At 44.0% G+C, this 21,005-nt stretch overlaps 1 protein-coding gene across 3 annotated transcripts in view; it reads left to right on the top strand.

Moving 5' to 3' along the window:
* Positions 1-21,005, top strand: part of LOC144055004 (receptor tyrosine-protein kinase erbB-4-like) — a 202,741-nt gene that overhangs the window by 163,469 nt on the left and 18,267 nt on the right. For 2 of the 3 annotated variants that reach the window (XM_077570560.1, XM_077570544.1), the window contains exons 17-20: positions 793-925; positions 8,169-8,291; positions 8,392-8,490; positions 10,065-10,250. In XM_077570560.1, coding sequence (XP_077426686.1) covers positions 793-925; positions 8,169-8,291; positions 8,392-8,490; positions 10,065-10,250 — 541 coding nt within the window. The remainder of the gene's footprint in view (positions 1-792; positions 926-8,168; positions 8,292-8,391; positions 8,491-10,064; positions 10,251-21,005) is intronic. The other variant, XM_077570553.1, reaches the window with a different exon arrangement.

The following is a 21,005-nucleotide window of genomic DNA, read 5'->3' as shown; positions in this document are numbered from 1 at the left end:
TCCGTAAACATTCGTTATGCCTACCAGGAATTTCAACAGATTGGTGACCGGCAACAGATATTTTACGTTTCAAGTGGCAGAATTGACAGCGAGACCACCTTAATGAGTGTCTATCTCTCCAACCCTGGGGCATCGAGGGCGCTTGCTTGAAATCGCTATATGATTATACAAACATGTCAAATACATTATATGAGATTTGTTTATTAGAGCTTTCATTTAGGCGAGTATTGATTAGATCAGTTGGATTATAAAAATCTCACGAGTAAGCGGCAAAGAAAAGTCACTACATAATGATCCTGTCTGCTCTCAATGTAGTCACAAATGTACTTAAATGCACTTCAAAAGGGTGTTTTTTTTTTTGTTTTCTTTGTTTTTGCTCTAACGTCATCACTCTATCATTGGCATTAAAACATGGTTTATCGTGTTTTCTGGGAAAATATCTCATCCAGATTAGTTTTTTTTATCGTGACTGGTCTCGGAATGTCACAATGGTTGGGCTTTTAACTTGTGCCCGCAGTTCTCCAAAAACATTGCCATTTGTGACAGATTCATCCCTCACACTTGAAGCAAAGCTGCTTTAGCCCGAGAACGACATGGATGAAATGAAGACAAAAGAAACTTTATCTCCTCCGCAGCCACGTCTTCTGACCTTGACAGTGGAAGCATCTGTTACTTGGAGGCTGCCCTGTTTTCATTGTTTGCGCTGTTGTTTTTTTGTGTGTTTCCTTTGCGCTTTGTCACTTTGAGCGGCACTAATGACAAAGCACCCCCACCCACTTCTCCTGTCCACAGGACGCCCCTCATCGCCGCCGGAATCATCGGCGGCCTTTTCGTCATCGTCATTGTGGCGCTCGGTGTCGCCGTCTATGTTCGGCGAAAAAGCATCAAGAAGAAGAGGGCCTTACGCCGCTTCCTGGAGACGGAGGTGAGGACCGCGTTTTATAGCTGGATTTGTTATTATTGTACACAGGTGAAAATGAACAACTTTTTGTTCTGTCATGGGCATTGGGACTTATTTTTCCCTTGCTTTGTATCCTGAAGTATCAGTTAGTTTCGCTGCAAGATATTTTTTGTCAACATCATCTTAAAAGAGGTTTGCTATAATAGCATGGAGGTGATTACATTTCATTTACACACTCAAATGAATGCTGTAGACCCCAGGGAGAAAATTAGGTAAAAAAAAATCCTTAGACATCCCTTTAGAGTCAATTTAGATTGTTACTGTTAATTACAGCTAACCAGGCGAGGAAACATCCCTGCGCTTTTTGTGAATTTCCCTTGAAGAGCGCTCGCCATGCATCACTTCCGTGGATCGCGTCTGCGTCGCCGCACATGCGCACACCTCAGGGTCGTTCAGTTGCGTCATGGCCGCAGGCCCCGCAATTAGTCCGCAGGAGTCCGCTTGTTATTCCACTTGTAGGCAGCTGTCAGGAAGCAGAGGAGGTCAGTCGCAGGAACTTTCCTATCACCGCACACCCATCATGAGCGGCTTGCGACGGCCGCTGCACATTCATGCATAAAGGCACGCTGGCAGACGCATGAGGAAGAATGCAACGAAACCACAGAAAGGCCATCAATTTATTATATGAAATGTGTTGTCATTGGGGTCACTTGTGAGCTGAAGCCTCTGAACTGTGAGAGGGATAAGTTCACCAACCAGCAAAAGTGTCCCTTAATTGTCTGTATAATGCAAATATACAGTAAGTAGGACAAACTGAAATTCCTGAGCTCATATGGGACACCTTTGGTCAAGAGTTTGGAGTGTGTCTGTGAGTGTTGACTCAATGTGTGCTCTAGTTCACCCCACTGGTGTTTGATGGGGTTGATGTCAGGTTCAAGTTTTACCACCACATACTAATCCAATCATTACGGACCTTGGTTTGTTAAGAGAAAAGCACGTTTCCCAAACTCTTGTATTAAAGCATTGTGCAAAAAAAGCGGTTTGGTTTCAGGGGCTTCTTCAAAAGCCACATGAGACATGTTTGAAATATACATCATCAATGGATGCTCCTTTCAAGGTGAAGATAGGGGAAAGGCTGAGTTAAAAGAAGAACGAGTCACAGGGGAGATAGAAAAATGGGTTCACAGATCAAAAGTGAGACGGAAAAAAACAGATGAGATACAGCAAGAAAAGACAGCGAATGGCAAAACAAAGGAATGAAATAAGTGTGCTTTGCAAGTCAACAGTCTTCACAGCATGCTTGATATTGAAATGGTGGCTGCGTCTTCAGATCCCCGTTTGACAGCGTGTACTGGAGGCATCTTTTTCCCAACTGACACCAGAAGTGAGCTCTCTGTTTCACCCTCCATGCCAACAAAAAAAGAGACAACAGGGCGGACACTCAGCCCGTAGCCGTCATCCAGACACTCTTGATCTCAGTCATCAGGGTCTGTTATTTGGTTGAATTGAGGCTCGAAGTCCAGTGTGCAGTTTCATCAGCCTAAAAGAGCCTTGGGAAAGTGTCAAACTGACAGTGAGTGCTGTGGACGCCCCTCGTATGCTAAGAAGGCAAACGCTTGAGTAAGCAGAGGAAGAGTTTGAGCGATACGAGAGTCCAGCCTTTTTGCTAAAAAACTACTAGAACCTTTTTTTTTTTTTTACCCCATAATTGAGACATGTTGGACAATTATATGTATTCACAATTATATGTGAATATTATTTTGGGTTCCAGCATCCAACAAAGTACAATTTCACTGACTTCTGATCTCATATCTCCAAAATGACCACTTTTCAGCAAATCAAAAATCTGCCATCAACACTGCATCGCTCAAGTTACTATTCAACTTTATTTTGCTATCATATAGGATCGGATAGTTTGGCGGTACATTTATCTGATTTATCTACAGGCAGCACGGGTTCAGTTACCGCTCGATGATGGTCTGAATGGTCTGTCACTCCATGCGCCCTGAGACTGACAAGCGACCTGTTCAGGCTGTAGTCTGCCCTTTCCCCAAATGCAGACAGAATGAGCTCCAGCGCCGCGTGATCGTGAACATGATAAGCAGCGTAGCGATTTGTATGATATATTGTTGTGCACCAACATCAACATCAACACGACACCACCGCAAAATCGTGTTCAATCGCTAATTCGGTTTACAAAAAAATAATAATAATAACAATAAAATATTTATTTACAGTCATTACTGGACTATAAGGCGCACCTGACTATAAGCCACGCTAGCTAAATTTGGGGAATACTCGAGTTTGTTACACATATAAGCCGCAGGTGTTTGAATGTTAGCGCACCGGGTCCCCGCTACTTTCTTCTCCATAATGAGGGCGCAAATGGTCTCGCTCTCGTTCTGTCTCTACTACTGTATTTGGGCTCACTTGGTTTGTTTTGATCTGCTTGACGCTCTTGCGCTTCCTTTAAAGTGTGCCCCCTTGTGATCTGATGGATCAGCCGCACCTTTGTGTTAGCCGCAGGGTCGAATGCAGGTGAAAAAAGTAGCTAGCGGCTTATAGTCCAGAAATGACTGTACTTAAGAGTTGTGAGCCGATCTGGATTTCTTTTTGCAGATCTCTTTCACATCAAAAAGTTGATGTGCAACGCTTTTACTCATTGCAAGACTTCTGACTTCCTCATATGTTGATGAATTATTCCACATTTAATTCATATTTCACAAACACAATGTTAATCTGAGTACCCAGTTTTGACCAGTGTTTTCACATCCAATACATTCTTGTTTTAGAAATGTTTGGGTTTATTTCCCCTTTAAATGGCAGAACACATCGCCAACGCCCTCAAAGTCTGATCTCCCGATGTCCTTCTTACCAGACAAAAGGCCTTTAATACTTAACAAAAGCAATCAATACTTAGCATAAACAATCGACCGTGGTTACATTATCGTCCCAAACTCTTATTCAAAAGCCGTGAGTGATGCAACAAGTAAAATAATTAGTTAAATAGGCCGAAATGAATCTGCATGCATTTATCTTCGTAGCTGAGCATGTTTCTCCTCCTGCCGAGCATTGCGAAGATCCGTTTTTAACAAAACAGACTTCCTTCAATGTCGCTTACCAAGCACGTTCACGTTCTTGTCTAAATAACATCCAGACTTTCAATCTCAAGGCCACACAACTCTCGTACAGTGAGGGAAAAAGGCACAGTTTTAAAACACCTGTCAGATAGTTGAGAGTTCAGGAGAGTTCGATTTTTTTTCAAGCTATTTTCATTACTGTAGATTAGTTAATAATGCATAAAAACAACGGACCAATAGTATCCATCCATCCATCCATCCATTTTCTTGACCGCTTTTCCTCACAAGGGTCGCGGGGGTGCTGGAGCCTATCCCAGCTGGCTTCGGGCAGTAGGCAGGGTACACCCTGAACTGGTTGCCAGCCAATCACAGGGCACACACAGACAAACAACCACACTCACAATCACACCTATGGACAATTTGGAGTGTTCAATGAACCTGCCATGCATGTCTTTGGAATGTGGGAGGAAACCGGAGTACCCGGTGAAAACCCACGCAAGCACGGGGAGAACATGCAAACTCCACCCAGGAAGGCCGAAGCCCGGACTCGATCTCACGTCCTCAGCACTGGGAGGCGGACGTGCTAACCAGTCAGTCACCGTGCTGCACCAATAGTATCAATTTGTGAAAATGTGAAATGAATCACATTTGGATTTACGAGGTTTCCGCCCAACGGCGCCGATTTAAAATTAGTGTCTGATTTGCAGTCATTTCAATTCCTTTGAGGCAGATTCATGTCACTGGAATTCAACACCATCGTCAATTATGTTATAATAATTCAAAGAGGAGCAACTGGCAATTAATCTTCACTGTCAATTCATTTTGTTTGCGTACGTTTACATTTTTAATTGGTTTTGCATTATTATAACATCTTGAAGGCAGTTGGCGTAAAAAAAACAAAAAAAAAAAACTCAAAGCACCCAGTAATAGGATTGGAACTTTGTTATGATGCTTGTTGAATAAGTTTGGATTTGAGAGTGTTTTCCTGAAGACACAACAACTCGCCAGTTTTCATTTCCCAACAAATCATCCAGTGAAGAGTGAAAATGTACACCTGTGTGTTCACTAATGCATGAAGGTTATTAATTTTGCAAGCCTATTCTTGTTTGACGGTTGAGCACGTAGCTTATTCGGCATCTCCACCGCGGCGCCGGCGAAGCTCATTTAGCCGAAGCACGGCGTGTTATTAGCCAGTAAATAAAGTGTCCCCGCAACCGCGCAAGCTAAGACGAGCCGGAGAGAATCTCATCTACGGCCGCGGGCGTGCGTTCCATTTAGCAGCTCAGTCCTGAAGCTCTCTTGTCGGCTCTCGCGGTGGCTCGCGTCCAGCCGCGTCCTAATGAAACAATAACAGCTACGGCCCGTCGCCATTTGTTCTGATTACTGCTTCATCGCGGCGTCGACTCGCTGCCGCCTCCCTCTCGCGCATCCCTCTGACTTTCTTGTTACACGTGCCCTGTGTGATCAAACACGTGCATGGATGCTAATCATGCTCTTTGCCCAAATGCCGTGCGGATTTGATGGATGATAACCAGCCCGGACAAAACTCTTCCCATTTATAGTTCACATTTCCGAGCTCCCAGTTATTCAATAATAGATACTTTTCTGTCACATTCATATAGTGGAAACCTTGAAGGTTGATCCTCAGAAATAATTTTCCCATTACACTTGGAAAATTCAACTGTTTAAAGGTCTTTTCAACAGTAGAGGCACTTTGCATTCTTAGCAAGCCTTCAAGTGTAGTTAACCGGCGTGTATTGATAATAAATGATGTGCTCTGCTTAGCCTTCCTTTTTATGACAAAGGACAGATGCATACATAAGGCAAGTCAAGAAGTATGACTGAAAACTTTTTGCATAAAGGTGCATGGCACACATGGCCATTTTTAGCATTGTCGTTAACAGTAAAACAAAGCATGTGGGATAGCGACTGGGCTGGCCTGTAAATAGCATAATAGCATAAGCATAATAAATTGTGTTTTCCACGCAAAAAAATGGAGGTTGCCAGCCCATAAAAAAAGCCGTAAAATATTGCTGAAAGTGGAAAGGGTGTTTACTGCTTGGGAGGAGAATCTCTTCAAATCTCATCCCAATGTTATTTGATAGGGTTGAGGTCATAGCCTTGAAATTCTTCCACACCAAACTCATCCAAGTATTCCTTTGCCTTGTGTGCTGTAGATAACATAAGATAACATAAGCTTTATTTGTCCCACGGTGCGGACACGGGAAACAAAACATGTGTTGTTAGCTATGACTCTGTGAAATGAGGAGGCTTGTCAACAGTCAACAGGCTGCAGTGGAAGAAAAGGGCGATCGCAAATCTCCAAATGTTTCTATAAAGTTTTGAAGAGTAGAATCGTTTTTGAATGTTCCTGGAAAGAGGAAGAAATGTGATTGTAGGTGAGCTGAGAGGTCTCTAACAGCCCCAAATTGATGAATGAATTGCTTAAGTTGTTTTTCCCAGCCCGGCCTGCTAACCTACTTCCCGCAGTGACATCACAGCGGGTCTCTGCTTTAGGCCCGAGTCCAGGAAGCAACAAATCACTGGCAGGCTGCCGGCCAAGTCATCTATTCTGCGCAGGCGGCGTTTTCACAGCTCTTATTGCGCTGATGGTTTTATGTCACGTCCAGTGAGGGTTTGAGTGGCTGACCAGCTGATGTATGGTCTCATTATATTGTTTGATGGCCGTGGTTGAGCGGCGTGATTATGCTGCTGATAAAGCGCAGCGCGCCCGGCCTCCGATAGGCTCATTAAGACGCGCATCGATCGGACACGTTGACTCCTTGTGTGCACGGGATGTGTGTTTTGTGCTTCCATATGAGCTTCAGTTTCGGGTGGCCGCTGGATGTCAACAAGGCGTTGCCAATATTTGTGAGGACGGCTGTTCTATTTGCTGCCTGCTTGCATTTCTGTCTGGCTCTTAGTTACCCTCGGTTAGCGCCGTGCTCCTTTAGATGAACAGGGCCGAGGTTCTGTAGACTGGCGAGGCACGTGGCCGGCCAGCTGCTGGAACGCGGCTCGGTGTCACCTTTCACTGGAAAGCTCGTCATAAACGTTGGCACGAAATGGTTTGGTATGTGCACAGCTGGTGAGATACGATTCTTTGTCTGCTGTGCTAGCAGCTAACACCCGGCAGATTTGTTCAGCATGGGCATGCTCCCGCCAATGTCGGAAATATTTCTGTGTGCGGTTTGTATGTGCGTTCCAAAATCGTTGATATCGGGTTGCGACAGTCACTGATTTTGAATGTTTTATTTTCGTTTGGCGCAAATCATCAGAAGTTGCCATTCAGTCAGTTTGTGGGATTTTCCTCCATCGCGAATGGACGATAGCGTTTCGTAGCTGTCTGTATACGCATTCATTAGTTTAGGGCTCAGTTTGTGTGTTTTATGTCAGGCATGTTGTTGGACAGCTACAATGTCTGAAAGGGTCTGAGGGAACTTCTGCCCGGGTCCGTTTGACTTTACTGCTCGCTATTGGGGCTGGGTTTAGAAAATCAAATCATCAATATCAAATTGATTTTCCTTTTTGAGACTGATATCGATTCATAAAGCCATGAAGCGACTATTTTAATATCTTTCTCCCATAAATTCATAAGAAAATAGAATTTTAAAGGCCTTTTTGTATGTTAGCGTTTTCTTGAAATTTACATGCATTAAAAATATTATCTTACATTTATGAAAGACCTGACTTTTAGCATGTTAAGACAATTAAGAATCTTTTAAATTTATATTCACAATTATTGAATATTAAAAGACTTTCGTGATTATAACACTGTTACTTTCATTAATAAACAAAATAATTTGAACAGCTACTGCCTCCGCAATATTGAATTTGTAATTTAATGTTTATGGAGATCACGTGCTTGCTATTTAAGAAGAATTGATGTTCTATAATTATTCAATATTGGATTGAAGTGAATGGGATCAAATTGAGGGAAACAATTGAATCGAAGTGAACTCTTATGAATCAAAATCGAATCAATTGAGGAAATGAGAATTGATACACATTGATATGCTAATAATACCAACCAGAAGCTTCAGCGCGGTTCACGCTTCCAGCGGCTCTAAATGCGTTGTTTAGCATTTCTAGCACAAAACACGGCAGATTCCAGTTTTTGGAATGAGGTCTGTAGTTGTGCTGCAAGATGAATAGTTGGACTTGATGCCATGTGTGTGTTTTGTCAGCTGGTAGAGCCCCTGACCCCCAGTGGAACAGCCCCCAACCAAGCCCAGCTGCGCATCCTGAAGGAGACAGAGTTGAAGAGGGTGAAAATTTTGGGCTCGGGAGCATTTGGGACCGTCTACAAGGTAAGCGAGCCTCAATTTAAATCACACCCGCAGTTGATTTGTGTAGCGTGTTTATTGCCAGCCCGAGTCTTGGATTGTTAATAACGGCTTGATTTTCCAGGGCATCTGGGTCCCAGAAGGTGAGACGGTGAAGATCCCAGTGGCTATTAAAATCCTAAACGAGACCACGGGCCCCAAAGCCAACGTGGAGTTCATGGACGTGCGTATTCCTGCCGCCTGCCACTTTGTTGGATTGCACACTTGGCTGTAAATTTTTATGAAAGTAGCATCTCAGGGATAAAAACGAACTGCCAAGACTGGATGAGACCATTAAAAACACCACTTGTTTATGATATGTGGCTTCTCTGGAGTCCCGCCAGGCTGGAGAACTTTTTGTTTTTATCACCACTTCCTCTCTTTCTGACCAATTTTTCTCTTCACACTCTCTTGATTTCACGGCTCCCATCTCGGAGTCTTCGTGTTCTCTTCACCTCCTGCCTCTCCTCACTTTTACCCTCTGTCTCTCCTTCGCTCCCGTTCCTCCCAGCGGGATTCTGCGTCCATCCACAGCCAATATGCTCGCTTTGTCGGCTTGTTAAACAGCAATCTAAAGGCAGGCTCACGCCTCGCCACTAAGAAGCAGCCACTGGAGTGCCCGGCTCATTCTTGCGCGCACACACACGCAGCACAACAACAACAAATGTTCCCCAGGCATGATTCGCTAGCGAAGGCAAATATAGCGAATGTGAGTGACCAGGTTTATTATTGGTGTATGCAAAATGCAAAAACATCGATTTAGTACAAGCTATATTTTGTTGCTGGCATATGTAAGATGTGTGTGTGTGTGTGTGTGTGTGTGTGTGTGTGAGAGAGACAAAATGAGTGAGATGGGAAAATAGGGTCATCTAGCTGTAATGGAGGTCAATGTTCAGGAAGATGGGAGCGAAAGCAAAACACACAGCGACACTCTTGGGCACTCCATGCTCACTCACACGCTGGAGTAGAAAGCAAGAGTTTAGTCCTGCGTAATGTCCAACTGCGTCAACCTTCGATAGCAGTCCCTATTTTCCTTGTCGCCTTCTTTTACTCCCCCCCACCCCACTTTTTTCCTTTATCGTCCTTGATATGGATGTGCTCAGCGCAACAACATCGTTGGGAGGGAGGGAGGGAGCAGGTGGTTCTATGAAGTGGTCATGAAGTAGCAGCACTTTGAAATGTCGGCGTTTCTTTGGCCTGTGGCACCCCCGCTGTTCACAATTAATCCCACCGCCTCCCACGTTCCCGCCAAGCTCCCACCGAGCTTCTATATTTAAAATGGCACCTCATCAACGCGCGCGCCCCAGCGAGGTGAAAGGCGTGCGACTCTCATTCGGATCTTGCCGCGGCCTACATTTAATTGTGCCGCTGCAACATTTACGAAAGTGTGTGCGAAATGTAGATGGCAAAGGTTGTCTGTGCTGCTTTGAAGAGGCTTTCTGTAGTGTTTTCCTAAACTGAGAAGAAAACTCCGCGAGCAGACGCTGCATGCGAATTTAGTCAGAAAGCCGTCTTCATTTATGCATCCATGTCCACCTCCACTCGGAATATAGCGCGCAAGTGTTCATGCATAATAGATGCACGGACAGGCGCTGAGTTCTACGATGAAAACACAAGCTGATATTTGTTGACAAATACATGTGACGACTAACAACGTGTCAGGTGTGCGAAACGGCAACCTGTGAGCGGAAGCCGAGTTCCTCGCTGTCTTCCAGATGGAGCTCTAGTCCTCTTAGTTGCTATTTGTCTTTCACCCAGGAGGCGCTGATCATGGCCAGCATGGAGCACCCCCACCTGGTGCGCCTCTTGGGGGTGTGCCTGAGCCCCACCATCCAGCTGGTGACTCAACTCATGCCGCACGGCTGCCTCCTCGATTATGTGCACGAGCACAAGGACAACATTGGCTCGCAGCTGCTGCTCAACTGGTGCGTCCAAATCGCCAAGGTGGGTGACTAGTTTGCGTCTGCGTCTAAGATTGTCAAAGGTGCTTTCGCTCATTGACTGGCAGCCATTTTTTACTGAAGCAACCCCCTTCGCTCCCGGCTGTTTGACTGGATTTGGACTGATTTTGCAAGGCCCACAGAGTATTCTGTTCTATTGCTATAAAAACATGCAACCTATCAAAAGAAAGATTAGAGTCTCTTCTTTCATCGGAAAAAAGAAGTATATTTGTATCTGTTTCCGTTTTGCAGCAATTAGCATTAGAATATAGCTAAGTTTCATCGTTATTCACAAAACTGATGAAAAGAGTGGCAAAAAAGAGCTTCTTGCAACATGGCCCTGGTTGATCTCTTATACTCTGTTGCCACCGTCTGGCCGTTTTTTATAATAACTACCATGGCTTTAAGTGACCTCTTCATGTCAGAAGCTGCATCAAAGCCTTCTGCGTGCTCTAGCATTTAAAAAAAAAAAAGTATAAATACATTTTTGGGAGTGCAGGACAAAGTATTAAAAACGTATGTATGCGTTCTTCGCTTTTTAATGAGTTAATAACTGATCAGTACAGTCTGTAGCACCGACATACTTTTATTGGAGGGTTTACAACTACTAGAATGGTTGCAGTCTACTCTGGAATACCTCCATGTGGCAAAAAATGGAATGTGAAGGGCACACATGCGGGCGCTTTCTCATCATGAGTATTGCAATACAAGCCAATGAATTTATTTTGGCTGTAGACTGAAAGCATTTGAGCTTGTCATTGAAGATGAAGATGAGACGAGGTCAGCGAGACAATTTAGAAGATAGCATTATTTGTTTGTCACAAAAGGCCACATTTTAGCTGAGAATCTTCAAACAAAATATGCTTAAAAGGTGGAAGCGATTGGGACCGTATCGGACGCATTGACGTCACATGAGCATCTTTCAGTTGTTTTGGGGGAGTCACTTGCTTCAGTGTCCTCTTGAGCAGGTTAGCAAGTCTGGAGGTCAACTTGATCGGCGCAAAACCATGAACTTCTCTTCCCCAGACAAACGTGTGTGATGTTTTAGCAGCGTGCGGCTCATTACAACAAGTCCTGCAACACAATAGGACCATTTTGGTCCATTCAACATGCGTGAAAATCCGACCAAATGGAGCGTATTCCACGACAGGTCCCCCCGTCACAAGACAAACAAGACGTTGATGTCAATTCATCGTCACTTCTGGGATGGGATACTAATGGTTGGGGTTAGTATTGGACTTTCAGTCAGGTTGTACATGTTACGTCTTCACATGGGTTACTAATTGAGGTTAGGAAGCGGCTGAGGTTGTAGTTTGGTTGGCGTTACAAAACATTTCGCTCGTCTTCCGACCAGACGAGCCGGGTTCAAATCCAAGGTAATCCCGTTGTGGTTCAGTTGACTACTTTTTGCTATTTACATGGCAGATAGGGGTCGCTAAACTACAATGCGTAACACTTGGTCATAAATTGGCACCTTTCTCCAAATTGTCAATCGAGAGAATGTTTCTGCTTACTTCCAAGTTCATCTCTGCCGTCATTGGTTACATCAATGTCGATTTGTGAGTGTTTAGCCTTTCCATCACTTTGGTAAAGGTTCATCTTTGTCTTATCAATTCAAAGAACTCTATCGCACTATCGCACATATCGACTATGGTCAGTGTTTGCGCAATTGCCCTCATTTGCTTCACATAATCTCTCATCTTCACAAATGTTTGTCTACGGGTGAAAATATGGACAGATGTCCGGTTTTCATGTTTGTTGTCCCTCTAGCTCAGAGGTGGGCAATCTCGGTCCTCGAGGGCCGGAGTCCTGCAGGTTTTGGAGGTTTCTCACTTCCAACACAAGCTGATTTTAATCAACAGGATCGTTATCAGGCTTATGCAGAGCTTGCTGATGAGCTGATCATATACCAGCTGTGTTGGAGACGGGCAACATGCAAAACCTGCAGGACTCCGGCCCTCGATGCCCACCTCTGCTCTAGCTGGTGTGAACTTCACAGGCAAAACCCAAATCTGAAACTAAGTGGAGGCGTCCAACCAGTGACTGCACACCAAAACCCCCTCAACGGCCCACAATCCTCGGCAGCCAACAACAACCTACGCACACGATGTGTGGGGAGTGGACCTTTTTCTGTCCACGGTGCTAAGAGAAACCATTTTTGGAAGAAGGGCGCGGTTAGGTTGTTCGTACTTGGGTAAATAAAAAAAAGTACATTTGACAAGTGATGTCCAGATGTAACAACCTGGAAAAATAATTGAATTAACGTCACTATTCCAATACTTCCGGAAGGGAGTACAACTATTCACTTTGAACTGATCACACGCATCTTGCACAGAAGTCCACTTTGGGAGCCACTACACCAGGCGTCACAAATGTGCTTCCCGTGGGGAGCAGGTCGCCCTCGAGGATTACACGAGTGGCCTTCTATCCTATTCAGGACATCGTTTTTCGAGTAATGTTGTTGAAGTGATCATTTGAGAAGGTAAACACTGGCTGAGGTCGAGAAAAAAAGTGGTGCATATTGATATTGATCTGTTTCCTAATTATCGTGAGAAATCCTTTACATTATTAGTATAAATAAGTATCATGAATTTTTAATAATACCATAATAATAACATGTACAGATTACAGGCAATCTGAGCTCATTTGCTATTTGACGTATCAAACGGATACTTCATATTTACATGATTCAGTATGCAAGAAGTGGCTCTCAGTTTCAAAAGGATCGGTGACCCCTGCGCTACGCCATTAGTGACCGCGCTGCTATGATTAGCTGGCAGCGATCGCCGTCCAACCTGCACAGCCAGCGCATAAAAAGCGAGATCGCCATTTCTCCTTCCAACCCACAATATTGCGAGATGAAGAAATATTCGAGGATTGAATGACACGGGATCATTCCTGAAATCCAAAGACATTCCAGCCGGTCCTTCATTAGCCAAGACTGCCGAGATTGATTTTGCCATCTTTGTTGGGTCGGACATGTCAGTTCTTCCGAATCGGTGACGAGAGGATGGGTTTGATGAGGTCTGTGTGGGAGGGCTTAACCCTTCACTCCCCCCACAACAAATAAGTCTAAGTGCCTGAAGAGCAGGTTACTTAAGCAGGTACTTACCGCTGTAATTGGATTCGATTGTGTGATGGGCAATAGTAAGATCGTGAGCGAGTGGGCCGCTTGATCGCAACTCATTTTTGTTGCGCATCCTAGAGGTATCCTGCACTGCCTGACTGATTGGACTTGAATGACTTTTTATTGAATGACAAATTAGATCATGGAGCCAGCGGAATGAGTGTGGCTCCTTGTTCTTTTTCACCTTGGGAAGCCATTGCAGGCACAACAAATTAGCTGGCAAATACGTACAGCGTGTGCCCAGGTCAATTCTTCTTGAATTCTTCTTTTCGTGTGCTCATATATAATCAGTAATCATCCAACCAGCCGTCCATCCCTTTTTCTCTGCCTCTTGCCGATTGTGTTTGGAGAAAGCTGGAGCCAATTCCGGCTGACTGAGTTCCTGGTTGACTACGGTAGAAAGTTTCCCCAGCACCAACAAAAACTTAAAATGATGACCTGTGAAAATGTGGCTAGTAACACAGTAGCAGAACGGAACGGGAAAAAGACTGTTGCCGCGATGCATGCTGACAAAATCAAACATTCAAACTACCGTAAGTGCTCACGACGCGTGTCTGTCTCGACGAGACAGCGATTGACCACTCAGCAAAATAACGTGAGCAGGAGAGTTGCTGGTTACGGCAAAATAATCACCGACAACAGGAAAACACGGTTCGCAATCATTTATCTGAGAACATGTTTTAGAATTGAGAAAGAAAAAAAATACACCAGAGATGCTTATTCATAGACAAACGGCATTCTCATTTGCTAGTAATGTTGATATGGTCAGAGAGCTACGGTACAAAGTTGCTCCACTGTGAAAGTGGCAAGTTACCGCGTTGGACCAAACTCGCCAGCTACAAGCGTCGTGCAACTAATCCTCATAATATCCAAGTTGTCCTTTTTATCATAAGTCTTCCTTGAAAATGAATTTTCTGTCATGTACAGTCCGTTGTCCTCTCCCCGCTTCATGTAATGAAATTCCACTTGAGTAGCTCTGGGCCAATCAGAGGGCGGGAAAATGCTGACGTCCCCCCGAGGCCTGCGAGCGGGCTTTGTTTACGTTCCGTGTATTCAACTTGCAATCTGATTGTACGAGGGAGCCTGCGATCTTCGGTCCCAAGGCGTTGGGAAGTTTGTACACCGATGTAGCTGAAAGAAATCGGATTGGACAACGGAAATGATCAACCACTGCAAGACACACGCTATGAAATGAAGACGACGACTGTTGGAAATAAACGTATGCAAAAATATTTTTGCAAATGTATACAACGTTTTATATTAAGGTCAGGGCTTTTAAAAAAGTTTAGGCCTTCATACAAGGCATTGACGGCACGCCAATGGCTGATTACACAAAGGGCTGCTCTCCAGTCCTTCACATGCATTAACACTCAAATCCACATATTCTGCCCACTGTGATAAGATTACACAACCTTGGATGACCTCGTCAAAACTCTCTTAATAGCGTAGCAGTAAATCATTTGCGAGGTTTGCAAAATAGACAATGTAAGGTCGAAACTGTATTAGACAATTTGAAAAGATTTGAAAGAGCTTTTTTTACCCCCAGGAGAAAGCTCATTGCTTTCCAGCGGCTCCCTCGACCCCCACAGCCAGCCGGCGCCACGACAACTACACAAACAGCAGCCGTATGTGGGCTCTGACCCGGGCAGGTGACCGCTGTGCCGCAAATAGATTGGCTGCGGCCCGTCGCCAGGCACCAACTCTCTATCACTGAGTGTTTTGGGCATTGAGATAATGGCTGTCATTAATCTACAGCCACACTCGGAGCTGCCTCGCTGCCACACTCGCACACACTCGCACACACTCGCACACACTCGCACACACTCGCACACTGACTGACACTTCACACATCAACGCACACACCTCAAGTAGCAGAGCTCAGTCGCTTTCAATCTTTTAATTTATTAGTTTGTGCGCTTCTTTTCTCACCTGTGAGCGCACACCTCCCTCCCATCACTTTTTCCGCTCAGGCCAAGTGCTCTATTTAAAAGAAGTCAAAGTTTACCCTTTAAACCTTACCTGAGATGCACTGTGCACCAGCAGGTGTGTGCGTGTTGGGGGAGGGTGTGGCCTTGCAAGTTCTCAATATTTAAAAATCCAACCAGCCATCAGTCATTAGCTGATTCTCTTGTCTCCTTAGTCATTTTTTACTCTATTTTAGGTAATGAATGTAATAATTAGGTTCGCCCCGTGTATTTTAATGAACAAATCCGTCTCTGAATTAAATATGGAATTTTGGCTGAATGGGCCAACGGGGTGGGTGGTGGTGGGGGGGTTGTTTGATTTAATTCGGCTGAGCTCGGGCCGCGGCCGTCAGGCTTGAGATAGGACGACTTGAAATGTGAGATGCTGCGATGGTGTCCGAAATTCGGAGTCTTGAGCGTCGTCATTGAGGTCATGCAAGGGTAGCAAGATTGGTGAGAGCACTCCTAGTGGCTAGCTGCAGGAAAAACATCCCCCCCCCCCAACGCCCTCACCCCCATTGTCAAGATGAGCGCTCGCGTTTTGGGTGGTGTTTTTCTGATTGACAGCGCTAATGATGGTATCAAATATTGACCTTCTCTGAGGCAAGCCTGATGCAGGCCAGCACTGCATTGTGCTCAAATATTAATGAGAGGCTGCAAAAGCAATGGCGTGACGATTCTCATTGACTCTGCATACGTTCACGCGGGCCAAAATGAGAAAACAACACACACACACAGCATGTATTGAGCAAAATCAGCAGTCACCTTCTCTTAGAGGCTAAAATGAAATCTTGATCTAAGCGTGTGTGGATCCTGCAGCGATTCCGCGGATCCCCCGCCGCCATTTCTCTTCCACGCTACTGGCAGGAGATCCGATCTGGCCAAGCTTTCGTCGACGTCTCACATTTACGTGGACGCTGCCCTGCGTTGAGCAAACAAATCTCTGCGGGATTCATTACCACATCATGAGTAGGCTACTAGAGCCCGGCCAATTTGGGATTGAAAGATTAAATAATACTAATAAATGAATTAATCATAATAATTAAAAATGATTAAAATGATTAAAAATATATATATATGTATAATACAAATATGTATTAAAAAAATCGACAAAATTGAAAAAGCTGATTTTTGATATATTGCAAACTGGATTTTGGAAAGCCATGTTATAGTTTTTGAGGTCCCATTTCATTGGATAAAAAATTCACAGCAGCAGAAACGATGTGTCTTTTGTTTTTTAACGGAGCTGACCTCCAAAATGGAAGAGTTAAGAGAGTAAGAGTGTTTCTGAACGGGAGCAGGACGGGACAGGAGTCATTTTTGCCAGGAGCCGGGATAGGACAGGATTTTTTTAAATGATTTTATTATGGCCCGAAACTGGGAAGGGATCTTATGGAACCGCGTCAACCTGGAGGCCCGCAAGGTAGATAGCGATTCTAAGTTCTTCCTCTTTACTCAGCATATACCGACATGCAAATGAACATCAATATTTAAAGGTGTTAGTTGGAGGTAGCAGCCCTGTTGCATTCCGGCAGTGATAAATAATACATGCTGCAGTAAAAGCTTATTGACTCTGAGTGATGAAGACATTCGTTTGTGTACTGAAAGGCAATTATGATTAGTTAAGTGGGGAGCAACATGACTTCCATTTAAACAGTAGAGGTATGAGTAATTGCTGAATGGGTCTGAGATGTATGAGAGAGCGAGAAGAAGAAAAAGACACTCTACTGTGCCACTAATTCCTCCTCGCCCAAAAATAAGGCGTTGCACTGAATGAAACCTTGTGAACGAAATAAAATCATATTTGAATTTACATCTTGGTATCTTTGCTCGCCATTGAGTGGCTGGAACAAACGATGTGCCTGTAGAAAAGGATTTTATGTATATTTAACCCCCCTTTTTTGATACTACTTGTTATTTATAGAGTAAGAATTGAAGGCCAACAAGGGTCGTGATATACAGCGATTCATTTCCACCAGACTTCATTATAACGCACTCCCATAATTCTTTGCAAGAGCGAGTTTGTCAGGAAGCGCATCCTGCTTAGCAAACAGCGCAAGCCGCGTGCTAGAGACCAGGACACGCATCTCGCGGTCCCCAGGAGTACGTGTCCCTGCTGATGCAACAAAATGAGGGAAGTGGGCTCAGGGAGAATGGGCAGAGGGGGGGGGGGGGGGGGATAAGCCCCCTGGGTCTTTCTAATTATCTGTAAGGATCAGCAGTGCTCAAGGATGCGTAAGGGGAGGGATTTGACTGCCAGATCCACTGGGTGCGAATGCCTGATTGGATCGGTCACCTCTCTCCCTGCACGGCCATTAGCAACGGTGCCTGCAGCCGAGGCTCATTAGACGCAGGCCCGTGCGCGCATGCAGATGAATGGCGGCGGAGGGATTTTTAGACCTTCTCCTGCTACGATCTTCTTTCTTCTGTTTTCAAAATCTGCTTACGGTGAGCTTTGCGTCGTGGGCAAAATTGTTGGATCACTTCTTTGTGGCTCAACTGCCCGATGAACTTGAAGCCAACGAGAGCGCAACTTGTCAAAATGCATATTGACAAGCCACAAGGCCTCAGGGAAGGAAGGACGCTTCAAATCTGAGGCAGCTATTTGTGAAGGGTGTGGAAGCATAAATACGTCTTTAAAGTACCTGTAACAGTTGCACAAGTCTGAAAAAATAAAATAGTCATCCCAAGTTTTTAAACTTGTGCCTGCTCAAGAGAAATGTTTCCACTGAATTAAGGGTGCCAGGCAATTGAAATTCTTAATCGTAATTAATCACATGGCTTCAAGAGTTAACTCATGATTCATCCCAAATGTTATATCTGTTCTAAATGTACAATAAAATGAGTTTTTCCTAAGTTTTTATACTCGTGTTAACATAAAAGTGGAATAGAAATATGGCTGCATCTTGTAGTCATTATTACAGTAATTTCATAATAATTCATAAAATTGAGTTAAAATTAGAGCGTCAAACGAGTACATTTTGTAATCAGATTAATCACATCTTAGAATTTTGATTAATCACTTAATAAATACAACATTTTTTAGCCAACATTTTTTTTCCCGTCAAATTTGAAGAGCAACTGTTATGTGTTAATTCTTTTGACATTTAATGTTATGAGGACGTCTTCCACATTTTTTCATCCACTGCACATTCTCATCCATCAATGAATGACTTGCATAATTTAAATGGGGGAAAAAATGACCCCAATATGTTGACATGAACAAATATTCTATTCAAATATTTATATATTTATTGCTCAAACACAACCTGTGCTACCTTAAACGTAGCCATCCGCTGTCACGCTAAAGGATCATCTATGGTCAAAATTAATAGTGCAATTAATTGGCATTTTGTGATTAAGTAATCAGTCAACGCTTTAACTTTGACAGCACTAGTTGAAATTAAAAAGATGTACTGTACTGTAAAAAACAAGTGTGATATTGATATTAATATGTGAAGGTCATTTTTCTGCCACTAGATGGCATAATAGCATTTGTAAGACGTTGGCGACAGCTCAGAGCATTTTTCTTTTCATATTAAGCTCACCTTTAACATGAAGTAACTAGTGAAATTCTGCACATTTTTCAAATTGTAAAATACAACTTGACCCCAGTCTCCACAAATATATGCATTATTATGACATTAAGTACTGCTAAATTTTGACGTGGACGTGTCTTCTGCGTTGCGACTGGAAGTCTTCCAGTGTACAGGCTTTCCATGTAAAGGGCGGTCATTAATCAACCCTTGAAAAAAATAACATTGTTAAAGGAACTTGAAATTAACTCAAAATGAATGCACTAATTGTATTCATTTATTTAGAATTGACGTCCAAAACAGGATGTATTCACTTCCTGCTGTGTATGACTTCATTTGTAATGATTTACCTTTGTTACATTCCGTCCCCTCTTTCAGTCACGGGCTTTTCGAATCATCATCACTTCCCCCACCCGCCCCCGGTGCCAGTCGCGCACGGCAGACGTAATCGGCAAAACGGTAACATCAGTACTTTTCCCTCATCTTGTCTCACAGTGAAAATTAGCCAAGGTGATTAAGAATTATAAGCGCTCAGTGTCACAGCAGGCGGCAGACAAATTACAGGCATCACTGAGAAGGTTGAACGCGGCAACCTGATGGTGCTTCGCTGATTGCGATGAAGAGCGTCCGCTCCTCTCCCCTTGGAGCCGACAGGCCGCTGAGCCGTCTTTGTGAAAGCCGCCATTTCCTGTCCTCGCCGGATCTGACGGGACTTCTCTTAATTAACGCTTGGGTACGATGCCTCTGATCCACCAGCGAGGGCCATCACAGTTAAGTCAGCGAGCGCTTGGGCAATGACCAACCTTATTAAACCTTGCCTTTGTACACCAACACAGTGGATTAGAAACACGATTCAATAAATGAGTGCCATAGTTGTAAATATATCATCATATTTAATACTGGGATAAAAAGTGAAGTCTGGAATCCAAGCTCCACTGGTAAAGCATCTGCTGAGAGGAAAGCGTGCGGCGAGCTGCATGTGCTCCAGACAGCAGGCACTCCATGCAAAGCATTTTCAATCAAGTATTAAAAAAAAACATATATATAAAAAATAAATGACTAATAAAATGGATTAACTCTTTGACTGCCAGACGTTTTCCCAAACGGGACGTCGCCAGTGCCAGCCTATTTAAGCATTTTGACTGATCTTTCAAGGTCCACAGAAAATGTTGTGTTTGGACTATGGAAACACACATACTACCAAATGAAAGATTGGACTCTCATCTTTCATCAGAAAAAAAAAGTTTGTTTCTACCTTATTCCGTTCTTCAGTAATCAACACTAGAAAATGGTTACTTTCACCGAAATGCTCTGTTTTGAAACAAAAAGCGGAGAAAAACGTCTTTTTGTGAAACGATGTTATTTCATGCACTCTAGTGAATTGTACACTTCTTTTTGTCCATGAATGATGCCACAAACACCTAAATAGTGCTTTACTTCTGTAATACACCACCACCAACAATGAAAAAGTCTTTTTTGATAGCACAATATGTTTATTTCCATTCAACAGTGTAACAATTTGACAAAACAATTTTGCAAACTATTTACAAATGTGTGCAACTGTGGTACTATATACAAATACCGTTTTTCTTTTTGTAACGCTCTCCTGCGTGCAAGGAGACGCAGCAGGATTTGCACAACAGATACGTTTCACTTCGATTGTCCCTTTCGCGTGCAAACGTTACACTTTCTTGACGGCCTTCTTTTCCGGGGAATAGCAAGTAGCAGACTGTACACACTCCTCCGATGAATATGCATTGGACTCGGGGCTTTCTTCGTCGTCTGATTGAACGTCCGCCTGTGCAAAAGTGCTCGGTTGTGCTCCGCGTTTTCCGGTGTTAGCATCGCTAGCCGGTGAACCTTTATGACGTCGTCATAGCCGCCGCGTCAACGCTTGCAACTTCGCCGTCAACCTCGGAGTCACCATCATCATCATCGATGATGATCATCGTCGTCATCAATGTGCTCTTTAGCGTTGGTCGATGCTTTTCGTCTTTGAAAAAAACTGCTCGAGCGTGAGCTGCTTGCAACCGGTCGCCATGTTCTCTTCCCTTCCCCAGCCATTGTCCCCTCTAGCTCCGCCTCACGTCTTCTACTGACGCCTCCCCAATCTTGTCAAAAGAGAGTCATTG

This window comes from Vanacampus margaritifer, chromosome 1 (assembly GCF_051991255.1).
Source record: "Vanacampus margaritifer isolate UIUO_Vmar chromosome 1, RoL_Vmar_1.0, whole genome shotgun sequence".
NCBI classification, from domain to species: domain Eukaryota; kingdom Metazoa; phylum Chordata; class Actinopteri; order Syngnathiformes; family Syngnathidae; genus Vanacampus; species Vanacampus margaritifer.
This window is presented reverse-complemented; position numbering and strand designations above follow the sequence as displayed.